The sequence below is a fragment of the Primulina huaijiensis genome, chromosome 3, assembly GCF_012295235.1.
Source record: "Primulina huaijiensis isolate GDHJ02 chromosome 3, ASM1229523v2, whole genome shotgun sequence".
Classification (NCBI taxonomy): Eukaryota; Viridiplantae; Streptophyta; class Magnoliopsida; order Lamiales; family Gesneriaceae; genus Primulina; species Primulina huaijiensis.
The window spans coordinates 6678106-6698422 of record NC_133308.1 but is presented as its reverse complement, the minus strand read 5'-3'; the positions used below and the strand labels follow the sequence as shown (position 1 = coordinate 6698422).

Sequence of the window (20317 nt, the reverse complement as noted above, 5' to 3'; positions counted from 1 at the left end):
ATTTACTCATTAACAATGTCGACAAACTATGATCAAGAGTAAAATGTTTAGTCTTCCACCATCTCTTTTATTGGTTTCTATCAACGAGTGCATTTGGATTAAATCATTTGAAATCAATCACAGGTTTTCATTTCATGATTCCTCGGATGGATGCAAATGACATGAATATTCATTACGATGAAAAGGAACATAAAATGAAAGCCGGAGGATTAAAGTTAAAAAATACCATATTTCTGAAAGAGCATCGCCAAAGAAATTTGTCTTATTGCATCAGGTTCACGTAGGTCACTTTGTTTTCCTTTCGTTACCAGAATTATTTTTACACGAGCTAACAAGAAGAACAATGCAAATAATCCAGTGAATATTCATTCTTTTGGCTATGGCAACTGAATACTCTCCATGTGTTGTACAAATGATGGGGTCAAACATCAAACAGCCAGCATGGATAAATGATAGGTATCAATTGCTGAAAGATTTTGAATATATTTATTATACAAAAAATGCATTTAATTATCTGAAAAGCATAACCACCATTCTCCCGAAGGCCAAATCAATTGTTGCATCCAATTCTGCTCGATGCTGAAAGGCTTTATTTAAGGTACAAAGGCAGAACTACGACAAACACATCACAACAGTGCAGATTTTAAGTTTTTGGTGAACAATTCCAGTTCTTTTAATCCTTCTTCAGGAGATTTTGCTTCACCCAATAGTTTTACCATAGCACTACCAACAATCACGCCATCTGCTCCCCATCCGGCCACCTGAAACAATCAACATAAAACATTTAAATACATGAAAATAGATAGTAATTGATGTTTAACTATGATTTTGACCAACCAATTCGAACCTGTTTAACATGTTCTGGTTTTGATATGCCAAAACCAACCGCTACCGGCTTGCTTGTCGCCTGTGAAAAAGATAAGTCATAAACATAGAAAAGACTTTACCATAAAAAACACAACGATAAACTATGAAATGTATTTATGTTCGATAATAAAAAGGTAAGGTACTACAAATTCTTACCTCTTTAATTTCTTTTAGGAGAGACTCCACTTTTGAACTAACAGACGCTCGTGTTCCAGTGACTCCCACTGTGCTCACCTATTCGAAGATAAGTTTAAAAAGAACGAAAATTATGGCTGCATCTGTATTTTTGAAAAAGAATATGTTGAGTTCTCGTGGTGGCAATACCCAGATGCTATTTCTTTGCACACTGTCAATGCTGCATTGACACAGAAATGGCTGTGGTTGAACGAGAAAATCGGAAGCATACTTCACAAGATTACTCTTTCCACCACTAACCACCCAAAACTCGAAAAGAAAACAAAAATTAAAATCAAAAGAAATGAATCTTACAAGATAGACAAATCCTTCTGAAGCTTCAACAATGGCTTTCATTCGTCCTGTAGGAGTTGTTGGAGTGGTAAGCAGTACCTGAAATAGCAGGCTCAAATGGATCATTGGATAAGCCCCCAAAAGCAAATGGCTAACTGTGGCCAAAAGGGCATTTTTGGAAATTGCTTGATGACTCGATACAGCAATAGTATTAAGACAAATTGTTTCCTAAGGTACAGCATAGCAAAAAAATGTCCAAGAATTTTGTTGAAACTTTTTAGTAGCAGTACTATTTCACTTGTGTTTCAATTCTCTCAGGACATTCCTTCTACAACTCCAGACCCAACTCTATTGTACAGCATCATCCAAAAGGAAACTTCTGAGATACAAAAATAACCATTTGAATTAATAAAATCAAGTCAGCAAGAAATTCGTTGATGGTAGAGGTCAACCAGCTCAATATTTTTGTTGGCAGTTCCCTTCCTCAATATCTCTGTCTCTTCCAGAGGGACATCGGGAACAACAAGCCCTGAAAACAAAATCCCCATTTTTTATATAAGAAAGTAATAATAAATAGGCTGGGTATGAAGCAAAAGAAATGTAACAGAGGCAAAGCCAAACTAAACATGCACAGAGTAGTTACATTTTATGAAGTAGAAAATGAAGGTGAGGAATTCATGAGTAATCAAGCACAAAATACATCATTGTTTTGGTTACACAAGGCACCGCGCAAGGCTTTTGGTTACAAAGATTTAACCGATTAGAAGAAAGTTTCCAAGTTTGGCAAACAGGCTAAATGAGTGTCGTGATATGGTGAAACGGAAAAGAATGCAAAGTGAACGCTATTACCATGTATTCCGGTATCTTGCAATGTAGTCATGAATTCCTCCACACCACGCTTGAGTATTGGGTTATAATACGAAAATAGTGCAATCGGACAAGCCAATTGAGGTACCACCTGTGATGTAACAAAAAACTTAAATTAGGAAATGAAGTCACCAAGAATAAGCTAAAAGTCAGCTACGGATGCTATTCTGCTAATAAAATAAAATGTTGTGGACAAAATCAAAAGAATAGGTTTCACAAAGAACCCGTGGGGAAATTACCTAAGATGTGTAACGATCCAGAAATATTATCGCAGACAAGATACACAAGAGCCAAACAAGAAGAAGAAATTGACACTAAAATTATATTAACTGATATGAAATTGAAACAGACCCAAAGACAACTCTCTGTACAAGAGGACCAAAACAACTCTCCCTTAGCCTATGCTAGTATTTTAAACCTCAAATTAACAGAATAACTGAATGAATCCTAAACTCTCCCCTCCCTCACATTTTATTTACCACTCTCGTTTCTAGATCTTTCCAATACACAAAGCAGGCCCAACAATTTAAGGCCCATGATAGTATTAAGATCCGTAACAATACCGTCTTCTTGAAAATCAGCCTTGTCCTTTGAAACTCGAACTTCTACGAGTTCAGCCCAGTTTTCTTCTTCCCTATATACATGATCATCACTGCTTTGAGAAATTGAGATTGGCAGTCTGAAAAATTGTTGGGCTGAAGCTTTTCCAATGAAAGGATTGGGAAACCGAGATTTCTAGATGTCTTAACAATAGAAAGGTCAAGCTCATAAGCAAAACATGCCCATCCAACATCAACTTCTATTCCGGAAACTACTGGAGTGGACGCGAAATTTGCAAGAACCTGAGAGCCATCCTTCAAAGAGAATAGTTTGTAAACACATCTAAACCCGTTCTTCCAGCTACATCAACAATAATGTATGATAATAAAAAACGTCTGATTTAACCAGCACAATGGGTTCACATAATCTTAGAATGAGGTCATTGCAATTGCCTATCACCAAATATACAACTGGACAGATCCATGCATCAAATGCTCTATCCAAAGTTGTCCTCACATTTGAGTTGTTAGTAGAAATTGATTCGGTCTTGAATTTTCTTCATTTAATGGAAATGAGTCCTCGTAAGGTCAAAAATAGCACCTTCTGAGTGGACCTCAACAAGAGAGCTCTCATAAGAATCCAATTGCCCCAAGGCCCGTTGATCCGTTTCAGTTGAAATAATTCTTCTCGTCACTTGGACTGCCAGGTCATCCATCTCAACAGAATTATACATTAGATACTTCTTTAAAAGCCTCATAAGGACTAGAAGAGCTTCTTCTTCAGGCCCTTATTGATACAGGTTGTCTCTGCCATGCCAATAGTAATTCCAAAGACAGGTACAGAATACTCGTCTTGAAGATCGAATGCCTGATGGGGATGAACAACCCAATCTAGGATATAAAATCAGAAACAATCGCACCTAGATTGATTGTGTTATCTATGTTGCACAATGGAACAATATTCCAAGTAACATGGACAGTTTCATTGTCCAAATGCCCATATGCATTTTTGAAATCATTGTCATGGTTTCCTCTCTGAAAAAGACCTCACTTGACCCACTATTCCTATGCAACACTTTCAGACTGCAATGAAGCAATCTTGGTGGAACGTAGTGACGTCTCTTCACAAAATTTTGTAGGTAGGTTTGATGTATTTTCTGCAGGAAGTATCCTGTTTCATTATATATTTCAAATTCAGGAATGGGCTCTAGTTCTTTTATGTACTCAACCCTGGATGAACCTAACCACTTAGCAAATTGTTGCAGAAGTAACACAGCTTGAGATAATGCAGATACTGATTTCTTCTCATTATAGATGCGTAGGGAATGCAACATGCGACCAAGTTTGACACTAAAAACTGAAGTTCAACAAGCACCAGAATGATTACTTTTCTTTGAGAGTGTTCAATAGCAGTATCGACAGATATTATGAAAACTGCCTTACTACCAACTTGTTTAGGCGGGTACCTTTTCAATACCAGCCTCCTCTGAACTTTTCTGTTTTTGTGCTTGCCTCACCTCCACCCTCCATAGCTGCTGGTTCAGCTCCCCCTGACCGTATCAAATTAACAGCAAGGTCACGTGATTTTCTTGCACTCTCCACCAAATCTAGCAATTGCCTCATGAACTTGGATTTGGAATCTTCCGCTCTTTCACCTTTTAGTTCTGTCTCTCCGAGCTCCTTCCACTCCTGTTCAGACAGCTCTGCCTCAATTTCTTCAACACCTTGCCATTTTACTCTTCTTCTTTAAATTATCTGGGCCAGGGTTTTCGTCTTTCTGGTTTTATTGCCCGCCTGCTCAAGCCAGTTTCCACAGTGGACGCTGCCCTTTTGGTGTGAGCCCCTGGCTTTGGGTGATTATCTAATTTATCTCCCGTTGTCATTTGCAACCAACTTGTCCCTATCCCTCCCTCTTCGTGCGTTAGGAGACAAATTAACATGCTCTCCTTGTTTTGATTTAATTGCCCAAAGCTAACTATTTGGGCCGATCTTGTATTCTTATGGGCTCTTTTCTCTACAATTAAGGTCCACAAAAAGTATTAACTCATGCATTCTTCCTCCTCCACAACCCACTGCGTATGCCCCGTCTCTTTTCGGCTGCCAATGAAAAACACATTCTCTACAAATTGCAGCTCGATCTCATGTCTCAAATCCCTAACCCTAATAATTGTAATTGCGCCATGTGCTTCCTCTTCTTTCCAAAAATCAATCCTCAGCCTAATAGCCCTTGTATTTTTCGTCAAACTCTTGGGTATTTTTCGTCAAACTCTTGGGTTGTCAGCTTTCTGACTCCATGGTGCCCAGCCCTCATGAGAATTTTAGTCGCATTCCGACCTAATCTTTTGATTAATTTCTCCGTCAGAAACTTGCAACCTCTGTATGGAATTTCTTTTTAAATTTTCAACCTTAATTGACTTTCCAATTGGGTCTATCACATCAAACCAGGGTCTATCACATCATGGATTTAACTCCCTCGGAGCCAGTGCTTTGATATCCCCTTCTACTAATCAAATCTTCTGCTTCAGCTCACTTTTCCTTGCATGATTCTTTTTCCTCCGATTTCTTCCCTTGAGGTGGTGATTCATCATGTTGTCGGTTGCATAGAGGCCGATTCTTCCCCAGACTCTTCCCATTTATATACTGTTCCACAAAGGGTTTCAATTCCAGGAAGGACCCGATAGATTGGTAGATGAATTTTATTTGTCCTCCTATGTCCAACAAACAGTGTCTTCTGTAATCCTTCCAATTTTTCCACTTCTGGTTGTCATGTTTTCTCCCTCCATCAAATCCGGCAATTCGGGGACCACTTGTTACGATCCACAAATAATATCGCAGAAAAGATAGACAAGAGCCAAACAAGAAGAAGAAATGAAGATTGAAACAAACCCAAAGACAACAAGAGGATCACTCCTCTCCCCTAGCCTATGCTAGTATTTTCTCTCAAAACCCCAAAATAACAGAATAACCAAATCCTGAACCCTCCCCTCCATCACACTTTATTTACCATTCTCATTTCTAGATCCTTCCAATACACAAAGCAGGCCCAACAATTTAAAGTCCGTGATAATATTAAGATGCGTAACAAGATGTGAAACATAATATTGTAGCCCAACTTCATTGACATATCAAATTAGCATCACTTGTGGTCTCACACCCAGTTAAAATTAGAAAAACACTTACTTCCTTCAACATTGCAATGATTTTCTCGAAGTTGGTTCCTCTCGCTAATGATCGTGTGGCAGCTGCCTGTGAAAGAAGATGAAAATGAATTGGTACCAATCAGACATAATAAAATTGTCATGTCAAGATTCTTCAAGCTTCACATCAAAAAAATGTTGTACTAAGACTACAAGCCACCACATTATCAAACCTGTATAACAGGACCATCGGCCAAAGGGTCTGAATAAGGCATTCCTAATTCAATGATGTCTGAGCCACAGGAGTCGAGGACCTTCAGTGCTGCTGCAGTGGTTGAAAGGTCAGGATCACCGGCTGTAATGTATGGGATTAACGCCACCTTTCCCACCAAAAAGAATACAAATAAATAATCTATTTAAAAAAATGGACAGAGACAAACACAAGCGCGCACACTATTTAAAATCGAAATCTTTAGGAACAATATATGCCAGCGTGACCATGGACTAAATTTTTGAAAGAATATCGAGGTTGACTTATTCAAGAAAACCATTTTAAGATGTTTTCACTTCTGCACAATGAACGGAATCACCAATAATTCGCCATCCCAGCAGTAACACAAAACACATTTAACAGTGATCCTGATGCTCAAACGGGGTTAGGTGTAGCAAAAAAAAAAAAAAAAAACAAGTTAATTGACAAAAGAACCCAAATGCTCACTTTTCCTCGCTCCCTTAATCTGGAAAAAGTTTCGGATATCCCCAAAGTTGGGGAAGACACGATGGTGGCCATTATGGGCCTAGGCTTGAGTGATTTCTTCTTTGAAGAAAAGAGAGAAGAACGGCGGTCGGAGATACTCCGATTGTTCTTTAGTTGGAGGGAGCAGGTTCCAATCGCCGCCGCAGCCATCAATCCGCTTTCATTCTTCTTACACGCTACTCCGACTGCTACTAAAGGGTTCCAGGACGAGGAAATAATATAATTTAAGAAAACAGTTCAAATTTCGTTTTCCAAATATACATTTTGCATTTATTTTCCTTTTCTTTTTTGATAGAATGGAGATCAATTTCCTCCTGTCCAAGAAGCCGTTTCAGAGCAGAGTAATTTAAACCTATGGACTATTTTTTGAAATAATTATTTCTTTAGATTATTTGAATGAAATGAAATATAACACAGAAGAAAATTGTTTTCGTTTATATTCTTATTAATATATATAATTTTTCGTGTATCATCAAATGTGGAGACTCGGACGCTGATTCATTTCTTAATCATTCTTGGGAATAATTGGATCAATTAACTACATTGGGTCTAAAATTTTTTTTTTAAAATACCCTGCGGAACATAATGTAATCAATCTGATATACATATCACAAGTTAAAAGTACAAGTCTTGTACAACATAGATCCATATCAAACTAGGGTTCAACAACTACATATCAAGTGATGAAACCTATTCTACTGCTGGGTCCGAATCTCCACACTAATCTTGTTCTCTCATATTCTTCTTGACCCTGATCATGTCCCACTTGTTGTCATGCACACATACAGACACAACAACAGCCGGATAACTCCGGTGAAAATAATATTCCCTGTATAAACCATGTGTACATGCAATCATATGAATCGATATAAAAACATGCAACAAATATCAATAACATGTATCCTAATCTGAAAGACATGAATCAATATAAAACTATAAATAAACTCGTAACTCGATATCTCAGACTCAACTCATTTCTAATCTAGGGATCCCGCTTCCTGGACATTGGCATAAGATACCGAATCTCCGCAGTAGAATCCGATCCGCTCCTACGCAACATCGATATAACCCAAGCATCCAGTGTCTTGACATATCCGCCAAAGACTTGGCACCTCCGCCATTGACTAGGCACCTCCGCCCTGACTCAATACATGCTTTGCTATAACTCAATAGACTAAGCATATCAATCTCATAACTTGCAAACATCAATGCAATCAAATAAGTATGTGATTTAGGGAAACCCAAGTCAGATCTAACTCGACTTATATCTTCCCGGTTCAACATTGATTTATACCTTTTATTGTTCAGTTGAAACAGTTGTTTGTTCTTCTATCGGTTTCAAATGAAGTCTCGATGCCGAAGCTGTCAATACCAATCTGAAATGACAATATCGAGTAGCACAATATTAACATATCATTCCATGTAAGACATGTAAGGATCAATATTCACTCTCGGTACATTTTGACAGTATAACGGCATCATTTCGATATACCAACAACTCAATCATCAATCGAGTCAATATCACAATATCATATAAATCTCATAATCTCAATTTATAACATCATCTGATACCAAATCCGTATAATCTCAATCAAATCAACTCTGACAAATCATAACAATTCCATACGGTATCTGTTCTTCAATTCGGTTTCGGTTATACAATGTCTAACATATCAAGAACACCATTTATCAATTCTATCTGATTCCTTCAATATCATATTTCCAAATCATATCAAAACATACGGAAACTTACGTCCGTGTGAAGCCTTTGTCGATAGGATCACGGTGCTGGGCTCGGATCGACAATCAGACGGGCGGATCTTGCGTAAATTCAAATCTAGTACACGAAGAACTTACACCTTCCCTGGAGCTTTTCTCGTTCCTTCTTGCTGAGATGCTGAGGAATGAAAGAATTTCTCTCTTATATTGCATGTCCAAGCCATGTGGCTCATCCTTTCACTTGCACGTCTCGCGCATATGCGCGACCTTCCTCGGCGCATATGCACGAGACCTACTGTCTCGGCATATCGTCAGCTCGCGCATATGCGCGCATCATCTCCGCGCTCATGCGCGACATTCTCTGGACTCGGCAGTGTCAAGTGCACCTGCTTCGCGCATATGCGCGCACACTCTTCGCGCATATACGCGAGACCTACTGTCTCTGTACTAATCTTCCCGCACAGCTCGCGCATATGAGCGTCTCTCTCTCGCGCATATGCGCGAGGTTCTCTGCCGGCCTCGCACATACGATATCACATGCAAACTCAAAGCAAATATCGGAGGGTCCGTCTATAATCACAACAAGCCATAATTATTAATCTCAGATTATCAACATTAAATTCTCGGGCATTACATCAGAACGTAATATTACTAATACTATTACACATATTGCTTCTGAATCATATTTGTGTAAGGGGGAAATCTTACATAAAACGAAACAACAAAATTTATCCATTACAAAGCCAGCCATACAACTAACAGTGAAAGGTTTAAATATAGATACATTTAAGTAGCCAAACAATTTATAGCCTGTGACGCTCTCAAATCCAACAAATTTGCATGAGGACAAATATTGCAAAAAACCAACTTGTTCAGCATGCATCAAGATCCCGACATGGAGGAGCCTTAGGCTCGCCTAGCAATGTAGAGTTCCCACCTTCTGGTCCAGAGTTGATACGATTTGGATTTTGCGTGCCACGCTGAAAATTTTAAATATTTAATCAATGAATATATAAATTATGCCTCTTGAACTGATTTGTCTTACCGGTGGCTTTTCCCCTCTTCTCAAAGCCTCGACCAGCTCAACGACTCGTTTAGGAGTAACATCCTCCTGTGAGTGAAAGAGAGGCAGACATAATATCATACGAGGTTCAAATAATTAGAGGTGTCACCACATGAAAATGAGAGACAATTACCCAATAACATTTGAAGAAAGCTTACATAATAATTGTATGCATATCCCTCAGATCCATTAGAGTAATCAGCAACTGTAATCATCGGAGCATTCACACAACATCCCTATGGAGAACAATAATATATCCCAGATCACGTTTCAATCAAAACACACAAACAAACTATCTTTCATAGCTGTTCGGTAATTTAGACAACAAAAGTTCAAAATAATATTTAAGAAAATTCATGTTACATTTAAGAAAATTCATGTCATATTTTGATTCAAGAACAAATCACCTACTTTCACAAGGGAAAGAATTTGAAATACCAAAACAGGTCTTTTGGGACAACAGACCAAGAACTCAAAAATGAAATCCATCACTCTACTTGACATCAATGGTAGACCATAGGTACATTATATTCCAGATAGAATATATCATCAGGACAACTCACCATGCATTCCATTTCTCCAACAGAAAATAGGCCATCCTTGGTTACTTCTGAAAAGATTAATTAAGGATTCCAAATATAAATCAGGCTAGGTTTTGACAAGATCAAAATCAAATAAAACAAAAATACTGCACAAGCCATTCATTACATTACCATTGCGCTTTACTCCTAGATGTTTCAATAATGCTTCTTCAATTTCCCTAGAACCACGTATCATGCAAGGTGTCGTACCACATACCAAAAGATGGTATTTGCCAACCTAAGATCACCAAAGCAATTTGTCAAGTTAAGCGAGTTTCAAATTTAACAATGAAAAATCCTAATTATCACAAAATTGATGCAAAAGATCTCACCTTTGTTCTGTTGAACATCGAATAGAAGGTTGCAACCTCAAATACACGAATTGGGGCAACTTCAATAATTTTTGCCACCTTTAAGCAATAAAGAAAAATCACAAAACTACAGAAACATTAAACATGATCACGTTTACTGCTTTTGCTAAATATGACCACTGTCTACTTTTGCCATTATATGTGCCAGTAACCATTTGAATACGGAAGCATTTAATATCAACACAAGCTCCACAAGTTACCTGTTCAATAATCACGCTTCATATCCTAAGGCACCGTTTGGTATGGCTTATGAGTGCAGGATAGTTTTCTAGCAAGCCATTATGTTACGTTCGGTTCACTTATTTCTAAAGCCCAGGCCCGTTATAAAATATTGTTTGCCATGTAGAAGGCATCCTCTTTCCCCTCGGTATAACTCACACCATTTTGCACAGTAGTAGGGATATTGCCACAAATTAACGCCCACCTAAAACTTGGAAAAAATAAAAATCTATGATTGGTGGTCTTGTCCATGGAGATTTGACGAACTTCGAAGATATTGAATTGATTTTTAAAAAAACAACAATTCATTTGTACAATCAGCAAAAATCAATAATTTGATGCAAAATAAATTACATTTTTTTACCACCAGTAAAATAACCCGTAAAATAAATAATACAATGAAAATCTAATATAAAATTATATTTTCATTAATTAACTCTGTGACAAACTTAAATTGTTTTATATTTTCTAATTTATTTTTATTGATTAATTTCTATTTATTTAATATTCAATTAAATTTATTTTAATAAAGTACTTTTATAAATATTTAATTATTTATTAACTTGTTTCAAGAATATTAATTAATTAATACATGGTAAGGGCATTTTGGTCATTATAATATAATTCACAAAATTAATCCACAATTTTATAATCATATCAAACACCATATAATTTATCACATTATATCATTATCCTTAACTTTCATTTTCTTATCACACTTATAATACATCCTTCACTTATCTTATCCATGAACAAACGGTACCTAAATGTCTAGTGGTCCAATATGTGATACTAGTTCCACAGCCCTACTTCTTTCCAAGGGAAATCAAAAGCATTGAGTCCTTGAAGCACCTTATATTTTAATATTCACTTAAGCACATAAAAGCTAAAGGAAAGTAGACGACTTCATTGCCATTTTAGAAATTAGATATGCCTCTTAAACAATAACAGAGGAATTCTTCAACGGTTCAAGTAGCAAGGAACCTTCATTACTGCAAATCATGATAATGACATGCTACTGAAATTAAATTGCTTGAGAATCAAGTTAATTGAATTATATATCTCATGATTTCTAGTTAAGCAAGATGAGAGACAATAATCTTATTCACGATTTAGGTAGATGGTAATTGTCAATGCCATCGTATTAAATCAGATGAATCAATATGGCTATACAATTCAATGATGTCAACATACATGATTCATAGCCGAAACTGGGAGCCAGCCTCCATGTTGTTGTTGTGCAAGATCCAATAAAGGGATGACAGCAGATCGCTTATAGTTGGAAGGATAGTGAGATAATATCTCCTTAACCTGTAAAAAACAAACACAACACTAGTTAACCAGTGAATAGCCTGATCTTATCTTTTGAGAGAACTTTCACACGATAACGCATATCTGAGTGCGAAGCTTGCATGACTCAAAACTAATCATGCTCCATTGCATTACAAGGATATAGACACACAAAAACTGATTAAGAATGCAACATTTATGATCTTAAGTTGATTCTACAAACAAATTCCTCAAAGCAGATTAGCGAATCTACAAAATTAATGACTAACGGAGTCTCCATAGGACATCAATGAAACAAATATTATCAAGAAATGTGCATTGATTTCAGCAAACATGCCAAATAGTTGCAATTCTTAGCAGTCATCCAGTCCCCGGATTCCTATGACAGTATATTTTTAACACAAAGGGCATCGATGAATGCCAAATTCCTTTCAAATGAGCCAATTTAGATGCTATTTACGGAAGAACCACAACTAAGATAACCTCACACCTTCAAACAGATAATAAATTTATCATCTAAATCTGTTGTGAAAAAATTAAAATTCCCAAATACAAATTTTGAAACCAATGCGAAAAGTGAAATTGGAAGCTGAATAAAAAAAAAAGGAATAACAGATAAAGATACGCCTATATCAAATAGTGTTACTAAAATCACACAAAGATTCGAGTGTGTTCGATAATCACAAATAATAAACATCACTAGCCTTTTCTTTGTTTGCATCGGTGAATTCCCATGGAAGGTCCGGATTATTGTCTGGGCCATCAATATGCTGCATCCTCGGAAATTTTAAAAAAAATGGAACAAATGCTAACATAATATAAAGTCGAATATTTTGATTCTGAGGAAAACAATAATCAACTTACATAGTTCAGCGCAGTCGAAAACGATCGCGATGGCTTCACAAACGTCGTTCATAAACCCCAAAGGACAAAAGAAAACCGAAAAACGAAATTTTCGAACAGATTGAATGATTGATAGGTGCGATAAATACAGAGAAGAAATTCTTGAAATGGAGCAAACCTGGGGGAATTGACGGAAGACCTGACGTATCTCGAGAATGCGTTGAGAGGCGAGGCGGCTTAACATTTTCCGAATGAACTCGAGGATCCTGAGATATACAGCTCCGACACTGAGAATAGAGACTTGGGGGCAGAATCCAGATGCTACAGAAAATGAGGTCCGCTATGTCCTATCGTAAACGGGAGTGCGTATTACGCCACACCGGGTTAATAGACACAAGACCAGATTCAGCTGGCCAATTCCAAACATTGGGCCTGGTGAAGTGCCAAACGGCCCACCACACTCATGTTAACAAACATACATATATTATTTTTTCTGGAAAAGGATTGGTCCTTAAATATTTCAACTCAACACTTTTAGTCCTTGAATTTTAAAAATTATAACAAAATTATTCCTCACTGTTAATTTTATGTTTAAATATAATATTAAGAACTAAATTGTGCTATTTATTATATTTTAGGGACAAAAAATGAAAAAAAAAATTGAAACTAAAATTTTGGTAAAGATAAAGAAGGTAAATAATAGCATATCTACAATATAAATATATATCATTATATATATGAACAAAACTTTACAATAATTTTCTTCAAAACTTCAAATTCTTTTAAAAAAAACATGGTTCGTAATTTTTCCATCAAATTCATAAATCTTATGTCTTAATTTTTCATATTGAATTCTTATATTTTCTGACTAAACTCTCTATTTCTGTTTTAACTCATCAACATATATATTAAAGTTTCTGACTTAACTCTCCCCATAATGCATATGATTTCTGGTTTAATTCCACATAATGGATCTTAAAGTTTCTAGCTTAACTCTCCATAATAGATCATCAACTTTGGCGGGGCACCGACATCCACACGCCCATAAAAATCAGTCATAAATTTGACATATCATTAAAATATCTTAAAAACTTTCCTTTTGATTTACATATGCGTGTTGTTCTGAGAATTAGATATAAGCACTTTTTATTAAAAAAAAAATCTCATGTCTCCTTTATACGCCCAAAATTCATTTTCTTTGAAATTATATATACACACACAGAGACAATTATATCCTTTAAAAATATTGTCCCACTCACACACCTATCATTTTCACCCAAATTAACAAAAAATCAATCAAAACTTGGCTTCTTACTTGAAATATCTTATTTAATAATAAAATAATCATCACGCGGTCTAGGTAAACGGATTTTAAAAATTTTCGAGCGTTACAATTCTACTCATCTTAAAATGAATTTCGTCCTAGAAATTTGACTTACCAAATAACCACGGGTATTGACTTCGCATGTCTTACTAGTCTCCCATGTCCCTCTTCAGTATGGTTCCTTCATTGGACATTCACATAGGAATGATCATGGCTTCTCAACATTCTCTCTTTCGTTTCAAGGATTCACGCTGCTCTTCCTCGAAAGTCAAGTCTAGTGTCAACTGCAAAGGCTCATGGTTTACTACATGTGAAAGATTCGTCATATACTTACAAGTTATCAATCAATGTAGAGTTGCCAATTCAAGTTTGATTCCCCCAATTATTATATAGTTTGAAAAGTGGCCATATACCTTCTCTCGGTTGCTTGCTTCATTTCCATTTCATTCTCACAAAATTTATCTGATTTTTATGAAATACGGGCAACTGGAAAGTATTTAGGACATAATTGGAATTGGGGGGTGATTAATTTCTTGCTTATTTTACTTTTTAAGATTAAGAAAATATTAAATTAACACGGTAAAAAGTTTTATTTTATAACTTCACATGAATCTTTATAATCCATATTTCCTTTAACTTGCATTAATTATCGTGTGTCAAAGCATGAGCTACTTGATTATCCTGTACCCGTTTTCAATTGTAATTTTTTGCATAATTCCTTTAACAATATAAAATTAAGAATCGTCATAATTAATAATTTTATAGTCTGTTGGAATATTTCATGTTCACAATCTTGATTTTGATGTTAACAAAACTTGTTCTTGTGTTTCTAATATATTTACTCAAGTGTGAAGTTATTAACACAAGAAGCAAGATGAAACTGAATTCTGCACAAACTGAATTTCTGGTAAGCTTCGGTATTTTGATTATATCTCTCAGCTGAATGATTCAAATGACAATCCATCAACTTGACTGATCAGAAAACTCAATTTAAAACAAGTCGTATTTCATGTCAGTTGGGAAAATACGGATGTTATCTAGGTCAAACTGATCGTAACTGATCGCACGAAGACAGCAATCAGTTGAGTTTGAGCAGTTGCGGTATTTTGGTCATATCTCTCAGCTCGGTTATTGAAATGAAGCTATTCAGTATGCGTTGAAAAGATAAGACGATGATCTACAAATCATCTTCAGAAGTCAAAGTCTGAATCGAAGCTTAAGATGCTGATAAATGGCAATGAAACTACTAGTTATGCACAAACTGAAATCAGCTAGGCTGATTTCAGCACACCAGCTGAACTGAACTAAACCAGTTGCTGACCAATTGAACTGAACCAGACCAACTGAACCGAACCAGCTGCTGATCAAATGAACCAGTTGAACTGAACTAGACCAACTGAACCAGCTGAACTGAACCGAACCAGCAGCTGACCAACTAAACTGAACTGAATCAGCTGCTGACCAGTTGAACTGAATGACTAGTTGAGTTGACCAGAGTTGACTAGTCGAGAAAACGTCCAGCAAGGCGAATTTGACCGTTGCAATTTCAGAAACAGTAAAGAAACTTTCCAAACGGTTATATTCTTGTATCTAACGTATATATCATTGTTGGGGCTTATAAATACAACATCTTGATATCAAACAAGAGTTTTTGAATGAGATTCAAAGCATGGACAGTTAGCATGAAGGAATCAGCTAGTTGAGAGCACAAGCCCTTGTGTGAGGATACATTTGAGATGTACACTGTAACTGATAAATTCCTCACACACAATAACTCACACATATACAAGAGAGTTGAACTTCAAAGATTAGTTGAGTGACTCTTGCACAAATACAATAAACTTTTGTTTGTAGTTTTTGCATATGAGACATTAAACAATATGCTGATTGTGGGGTGCTGCCTATAATCTTGAGAGCTAGGAGTTCAATTTAGGCCGTAGTATAAGTCCTAAGCTGAGTGGGTTTGTACAAAGAGTTGTATAAATCAAAGTCTTCTAGTGAATCCTTCCCAAGAGGAAGAAAGGGTGACGTGGTAGCATTTGAAGTCTCCGAACATCCATAAAAAAATTCGTGTCTATTTGTTTATTGCATTTACTTATTATTTCCACTGGTTTGAAGGCATTGTTGAAGCATTTTATGTGTTCTTTAAATACCAAAATATTGCATACAAAGTGTTTCATAAAATGCTTCAGCTAAATATTTTTTACTCATTCAACTTGCATATATTTTAAATGCTTTACAAAATATTTAATCGATTTCTACGGAGGGTTATTTCGAGTGTATTCCGCTTGGTTTGAATACCAAACTCGATTTAATTCATCGGTGTTCATTATTTCAAGAACCGAGCTATTGTAGCTCAACTATTTTCTGTCAAACCGATCCTAACAAGTGGTATCAGAGCGGGTTGTTTTTGAAAGAACATTGAAACTGATTTTGATGTTTAAAATTCTAAAATTTCAGATTTTTTAAAACATATATATGCAAAACATAATTTTCGTGCAGCTTGCAGCGAATGTAGAAAAAATGAGATATCTCCTTGCTCGAGTGTCCAAATGATGAACCGCTTTTTGCGTTGCGAACTAGACTCATAAAGGTTTACAGCGGTATAAAATTTGCAGCCTATTTATGCATGAGAAAAAGCAGTTTATTCATTGAAGACAGAGCATATGCGCTGTGGCAGAAATGAGCCTTGGAGAAAATTGGTTAGTTATCCCTCTTCTTTTATAATTTTCAAAATTTCAAAAATATAGGGGGAGAACTCATTATAATTTTAATATAGTTATTATTTTTAAATATCGAGGGGGAGAAAATTTTGTGCTTAAAATGTTTTTAAAATATGATTTTTTTGATTCACACAAAAAGGGGGAGAAATATGTTAGTTGAATCGATTGTTTATCCAAGTTCTGTGATCATCAAAAAGAGAAAGATTGTTGGAACATTTCATGTTCGCAATCTTGATTTTGATGTTAACAAAACTTGTTATTGTGTTTCTAACATATTTACCAAGTTTGAAATTATTAACACAAGAAGCAAGCTGAAACTGAATTCTGCACAAATTGAATTTCTGGCAAGCTTTGGTATTTTGATGATATCTCTCAACTGGATGATTCAAATGACAATCCGCAAACTTCACTGATCAGAAAACTCAATTTGAAACAAGTCGTATTTCACGTCTGTTGGGAAAATTCGGATATTATCTAGGTCAAACGGATCGTAACTGATCGCACGAAGACAGCAATCAGTTGGGTTTGAGCAGCTGCGGTATTTTGGTCATATCTCTTAGCTCGGTTATCGAAATGAAGCAATTCAGTATGCGTTGGAAATATAAGACGATGATCTCCAAATCATCTTCAGAAGTCAAAGTCTGAATCGTAGCTTAAGATACTGATAAATGACAATGAAGCTACTGGTTTTGCAGAAACTGAAATCAGCTAGGCTGATTTCAGCACACCAGCTGAACTTAACTGAACTGAACCAGTTGCTGACCAACTGAACTGAACCAGACCAACTGAACCGAACCAGCTGCTGATCAAATGAACCAGACTAACTGAACCAGCTAAACTGAACCGAACCAGCAGCTGACCAACCGAACTGAACTGAATCAGCTGCTGACCAGTTGAGTTGACCAGAGTTGACCAGTCGAGAAAACGGCCGGCAAAGCAAATTTGACCGTTGCAATTTCAGAAACAGTACAGAAACTTTCCAAACGGTCATATTCTTGTGTCTAACGTATATATCATTGTTGGAGCTTATAAATACAACATCTTGAAGATCAAACAATAGCTTTTGAATGAGATTCAAAGCATGGACAGTTAGCATGAAGGAATCAGCTAGTTGAGAGCACAAGCCCTTGTGTGAGGATACATTTGAGATGTACACTGTAACTGATAAATTCCTCACACACAATAACTCACACATATACAAGAGAGTTGAACTTCAAAGATTAGTTGAGTGAGTCTTGAACAAAGACAATAAACTTGTGTATGTAGTCTTTGCATATGAGACATTAAACAATATGCTGATTGTGAGGTGCTGCCTACAATCTTGAGAGCTAGGAGTTCAGTTTAGGTAGTAGTGTAAGTCCTAAGCTGAGTGAGTTTGTACAAAGAGTTGTATAAATCAAAGTCTTCTAGTGAATCCTTCCAAGAGGAAGAAGGGGTGACGTAGGAGTATTTGAAGTCTCCGAACATCCATAAAAAAATTCTTGTATATTTGTTTCTTGCATTTACTTATTATTTCCACTGATTTGAAGATGCATTGTTGAAGCATTTTATGTGCTCTTCAAATACCAAAATATTACATACAAAATGTTTGATAATGCTTCAACTAAAATATTTTTTACTCATTCAATTTGCATATATTTTAAATGCTTTACAAAATATTTAATCGATTTCTACGAAGGATTATTTCGAGTGTATTCCGCTTGGTTTGAACATCAAACTCGATTTTATTCATCGGTGTTCATTATTTCAAGAACCGAGCTATTGTAGCTCAACTATTTTTTCCCAAACCAATTTTAACATAGTCACAGTCATGAATGATAGTTTCATAGTAGCATGAAATTAAGAATTGTTCTAAATGGGATAGCTACGTAGTAGATTAAGAGAAAAATTATCTGACAAATTAAACAAATTTGCTAAATATTTTCGTCTTTAAAACAATTATAGGAATAATATTTATATAATTATTTGAAATATTTGTTGATTTGATATTGATTTAATATACTATTTATGATATATTTATGTATTTGCAAATTGAAATTTAGAGTCATTTACCGTAATAAGAACATTATATTTTTATTCTTATATCTCATGTCCCATCAAACATAGATATGATCTAAGTCTGCTGCACACAACATGCAAAAGTAGTTATTTTAGTAATGTCTGAAATGGATGAACACCATTTTGACCATTATCCTAAAAAAATCAATGAAATTTTATAATAAGAGTGGAGATGGGCTAGAAGTAGAACGAAGCCCCATCGTCTCCAATTGATTTTTTCTATGTTAAAGTGAACTCCAGTCGGCAAGATATCTTATATTTTAACATTACATATACATATTTCACCACCCTCATTAGTTATATATTATATTCGCTAGTTTTACATAAAATCAGACTGGCTGTAATCGACAAATTGTCCAAATTTTAACAGTAGTGATGGTATGCCCCCTCGGCTACTCGAAAAGAAAATCATGTCAAACTTCTCACAGCCATGCTAAAAGCATAATCCTTCACGTATATATATATGATTTCTTGCAGAAAAGAAGATTAAAACATTGCTTAGATGTGAAACCAAAATACAATATCAACATAGTTTTACACGATATAATGACAAAGAACAACGTATAATACTGAGGTGTGATGGTCGGAATCAGAGGGACAAGCCAGACTCCTCATCCTCAACGAGGGAAGCGGTGTACACAAAGTAGAGTGCCCAAATCAGAGCGAACACACCCGCAAGAATCCAGACCAAAAGGTTGTTGCTCACCCCGAACGGCAGCCCGGTTCCTTCCGTGCTCAGCCTATCATCGACCAGCGCCAAGGCGGCTGGGCTAGACATGGCCGCCGCGCAGGCCGATGCCATGATCGAAGAAGCCACCACACCCAACTTCAACTCACTCTCTTCTGCACCCTTTCCACCTTCCATGGAACACCTCACTTTCCCTGTGTTCTTCTTTGACATCGATGGTAACCCTGAAGTTCAAGTTAAATGCCCATTTGGATCAAAATTCGGCAGCAAGAACAACTAGTTGTACACAACAGATAAAGATGTGGTTTTTTCTTTAATTTACCGATGATGGCGGAAGTCCGGGCGCCGCACGTTCTGTGTCCGGGGGCGGCGCGTGCTATCGGCGAGGTGGAGGTGAAAGTAGAGATGGCGGCCATTTTTCCTTCGATTGCCCGACTCCGAGTGCGTGTTGGGTAAATTCAAGATGGTGTGATTATTGGTGGTGAGTGGACGTTTAATACCTCTGTCAAAGTGAACCACACTGGTTGGATCAGATAGATATCCCCTCATCTTTAATAACCCAACCATGTTTCGCCACGTGTCCTGATAATCTCGGTTCGATGGCAAATTTGTCTTTTCACTCGTAATTTGGACTTATAAACTCAGTACGTAACATTTCACTGTCAAATATTTGTATGCATATAAATATATTAAAATCAATACAATTTATATTAGAAATTATAAACTATTTTTGCATAAAAAGCGTGATATATAAAAAATAGCATCATTTAATTATGACAACGTCGTACTTGGAATGAGGTTTT

The 20317-nt window shown here is 36.3% G+C and overlaps 3 protein-coding genes across 3 annotated transcripts; all 3 read right to left on the bottom strand.

The window, feature by feature from the left end:
* Positions 1 to 442: 442 nt before the first annotated feature.
* LOC140973398 (tryptophan synthase alpha chain-like) lies at positions 443 to 6863 on the bottom strand. Its single transcript, XM_073436148.1, has 9 exons — positions 6597 to 6863; positions 6112 to 6258; positions 5922 to 5987; positions 2185 to 2293; positions 1788 to 1864; positions 1357 to 1434; positions 1024 to 1101; positions 848 to 907; positions 443 to 761 (listed from the first exon to the last, which is right to left on the bottom strand). Exons 1-9 carry the CDS (start codon positions 6783 to 6785, stop codon positions 627 to 629), a joined length of 939 nt encoding a protein of 312 aa, XP_073292249.1. The 5' UTR covers positions 6786 to 6863; the 3' UTR covers positions 443 to 626.
* A 2174-nt stretch (positions 6864 to 9037) lies between these two features.
* Positions 9038 to 13115, bottom strand: LOC140973397 (NADH dehydrogenase [ubiquinone] flavoprotein 2, mitochondrial-like). The gene is made up of 10 exons (XM_073436147.1): positions 12900 to 13115; positions 12743 to 12775; positions 12583 to 12648; positions 11783 to 11899; positions 10331 to 10408; positions 10131 to 10236; positions 9981 to 10027; positions 9576 to 9653; positions 9400 to 9465; positions 9038 to 9334 (listed from the first exon to the last, which is right to left on the bottom strand). The coding sequence occupies exons 1-10, from the start codon at positions 12963 to 12965 to the stop codon at positions 9227 to 9229; spliced, it is 765 nt and encodes a 254-aa protein (XP_073292248.1). The 5' UTR covers positions 12966 to 13115; the 3' UTR covers positions 9038 to 9226.
* Positions 13116 to 19309: 6194 nt separating this feature from the next.
* On the bottom strand, positions 19310 to 20042 carry LOC140972153 (photosystem II reaction center W protein, chloroplastic-like). The gene is made up of 2 exons (XM_073434621.1): positions 19837 to 20042; positions 19310 to 19738 (listed from the first exon to the last, which is right to left on the bottom strand). The coding sequence occupies exons 1-2, from the start codon at positions 19928 to 19930 to the stop codon at positions 19416 to 19418; spliced, it is 417 nt and encodes a 138-aa protein (XP_073290722.1). The 5' UTR covers positions 19931 to 20042; the 3' UTR covers positions 19310 to 19415.
* Between the last annotated feature and the right edge of the window lie 275 nt (positions 20043 to 20317).

What these genes read in the sequence shown, in the direction of transcription:
- LOC140973397 (XM_073436147.1), bottom strand. Translation starts at nt 12,965, where the DNA reads ATGTTAAGCCGCCTCGCCTCTCAACGCATTCTCGAGATACGTCAGGTC. An exon ending in TCTTCCGTCAATTCCCCCAG is followed by an intron (nt 12,776 to 12,899) that starts GTTTGCTCCATT and finishes ACGTTTGTGAAG; the next exon opens with CCATCGCGATCGTTTTCGAC. An exon ending in TTGGAGAAATGGAATGCATG is followed by an intron (nt 9,654 to 9,980) that starts GTGAGTTGTCCT and finishes TGTTCTCCATAG; the next exon opens with GGATGTTGTGTGAATGCTCC.
- LOC140972153 (XM_073434621.1), bottom strand. Translation starts at nt 19,930, where the DNA reads ATGGCCGCCATCTCTACTTTCACCTCCACCTCGCCGATAGCACGCGCC. An exon ending in CCGGACTTCCGCCATCATCG is followed by an intron (nt 19,739 to 19,836) that starts GTAAATTAAAGA and finishes CTTGAACTTCAG; the next exon opens with GGTTACCATCGATGTCAAAG.
- LOC140973398 (XM_073436148.1), bottom strand. Translation starts at nt 6,785, where the DNA reads ATGGCTGCGGCGGCGATTGGAACCTGCTCCCTCCAACTAAAGAACAAT. An exon ending in CCGATGGTCCTGTTATACAG is followed by an intron (nt 5,988 to 6,111) that starts GTTTGATAATGT and finishes CTTCTTTCACAG; the next exon opens with GCAGCTGCCACACGATCATT. An exon ending in TCCTAAAAGAAATTAAAGAG is followed by an intron (nt 908 to 1,023) that starts GTAAGAATTTGT and finishes TCTTTTTCACAG; the next exon opens with GCGACAAGCAAGCCGGTAGC.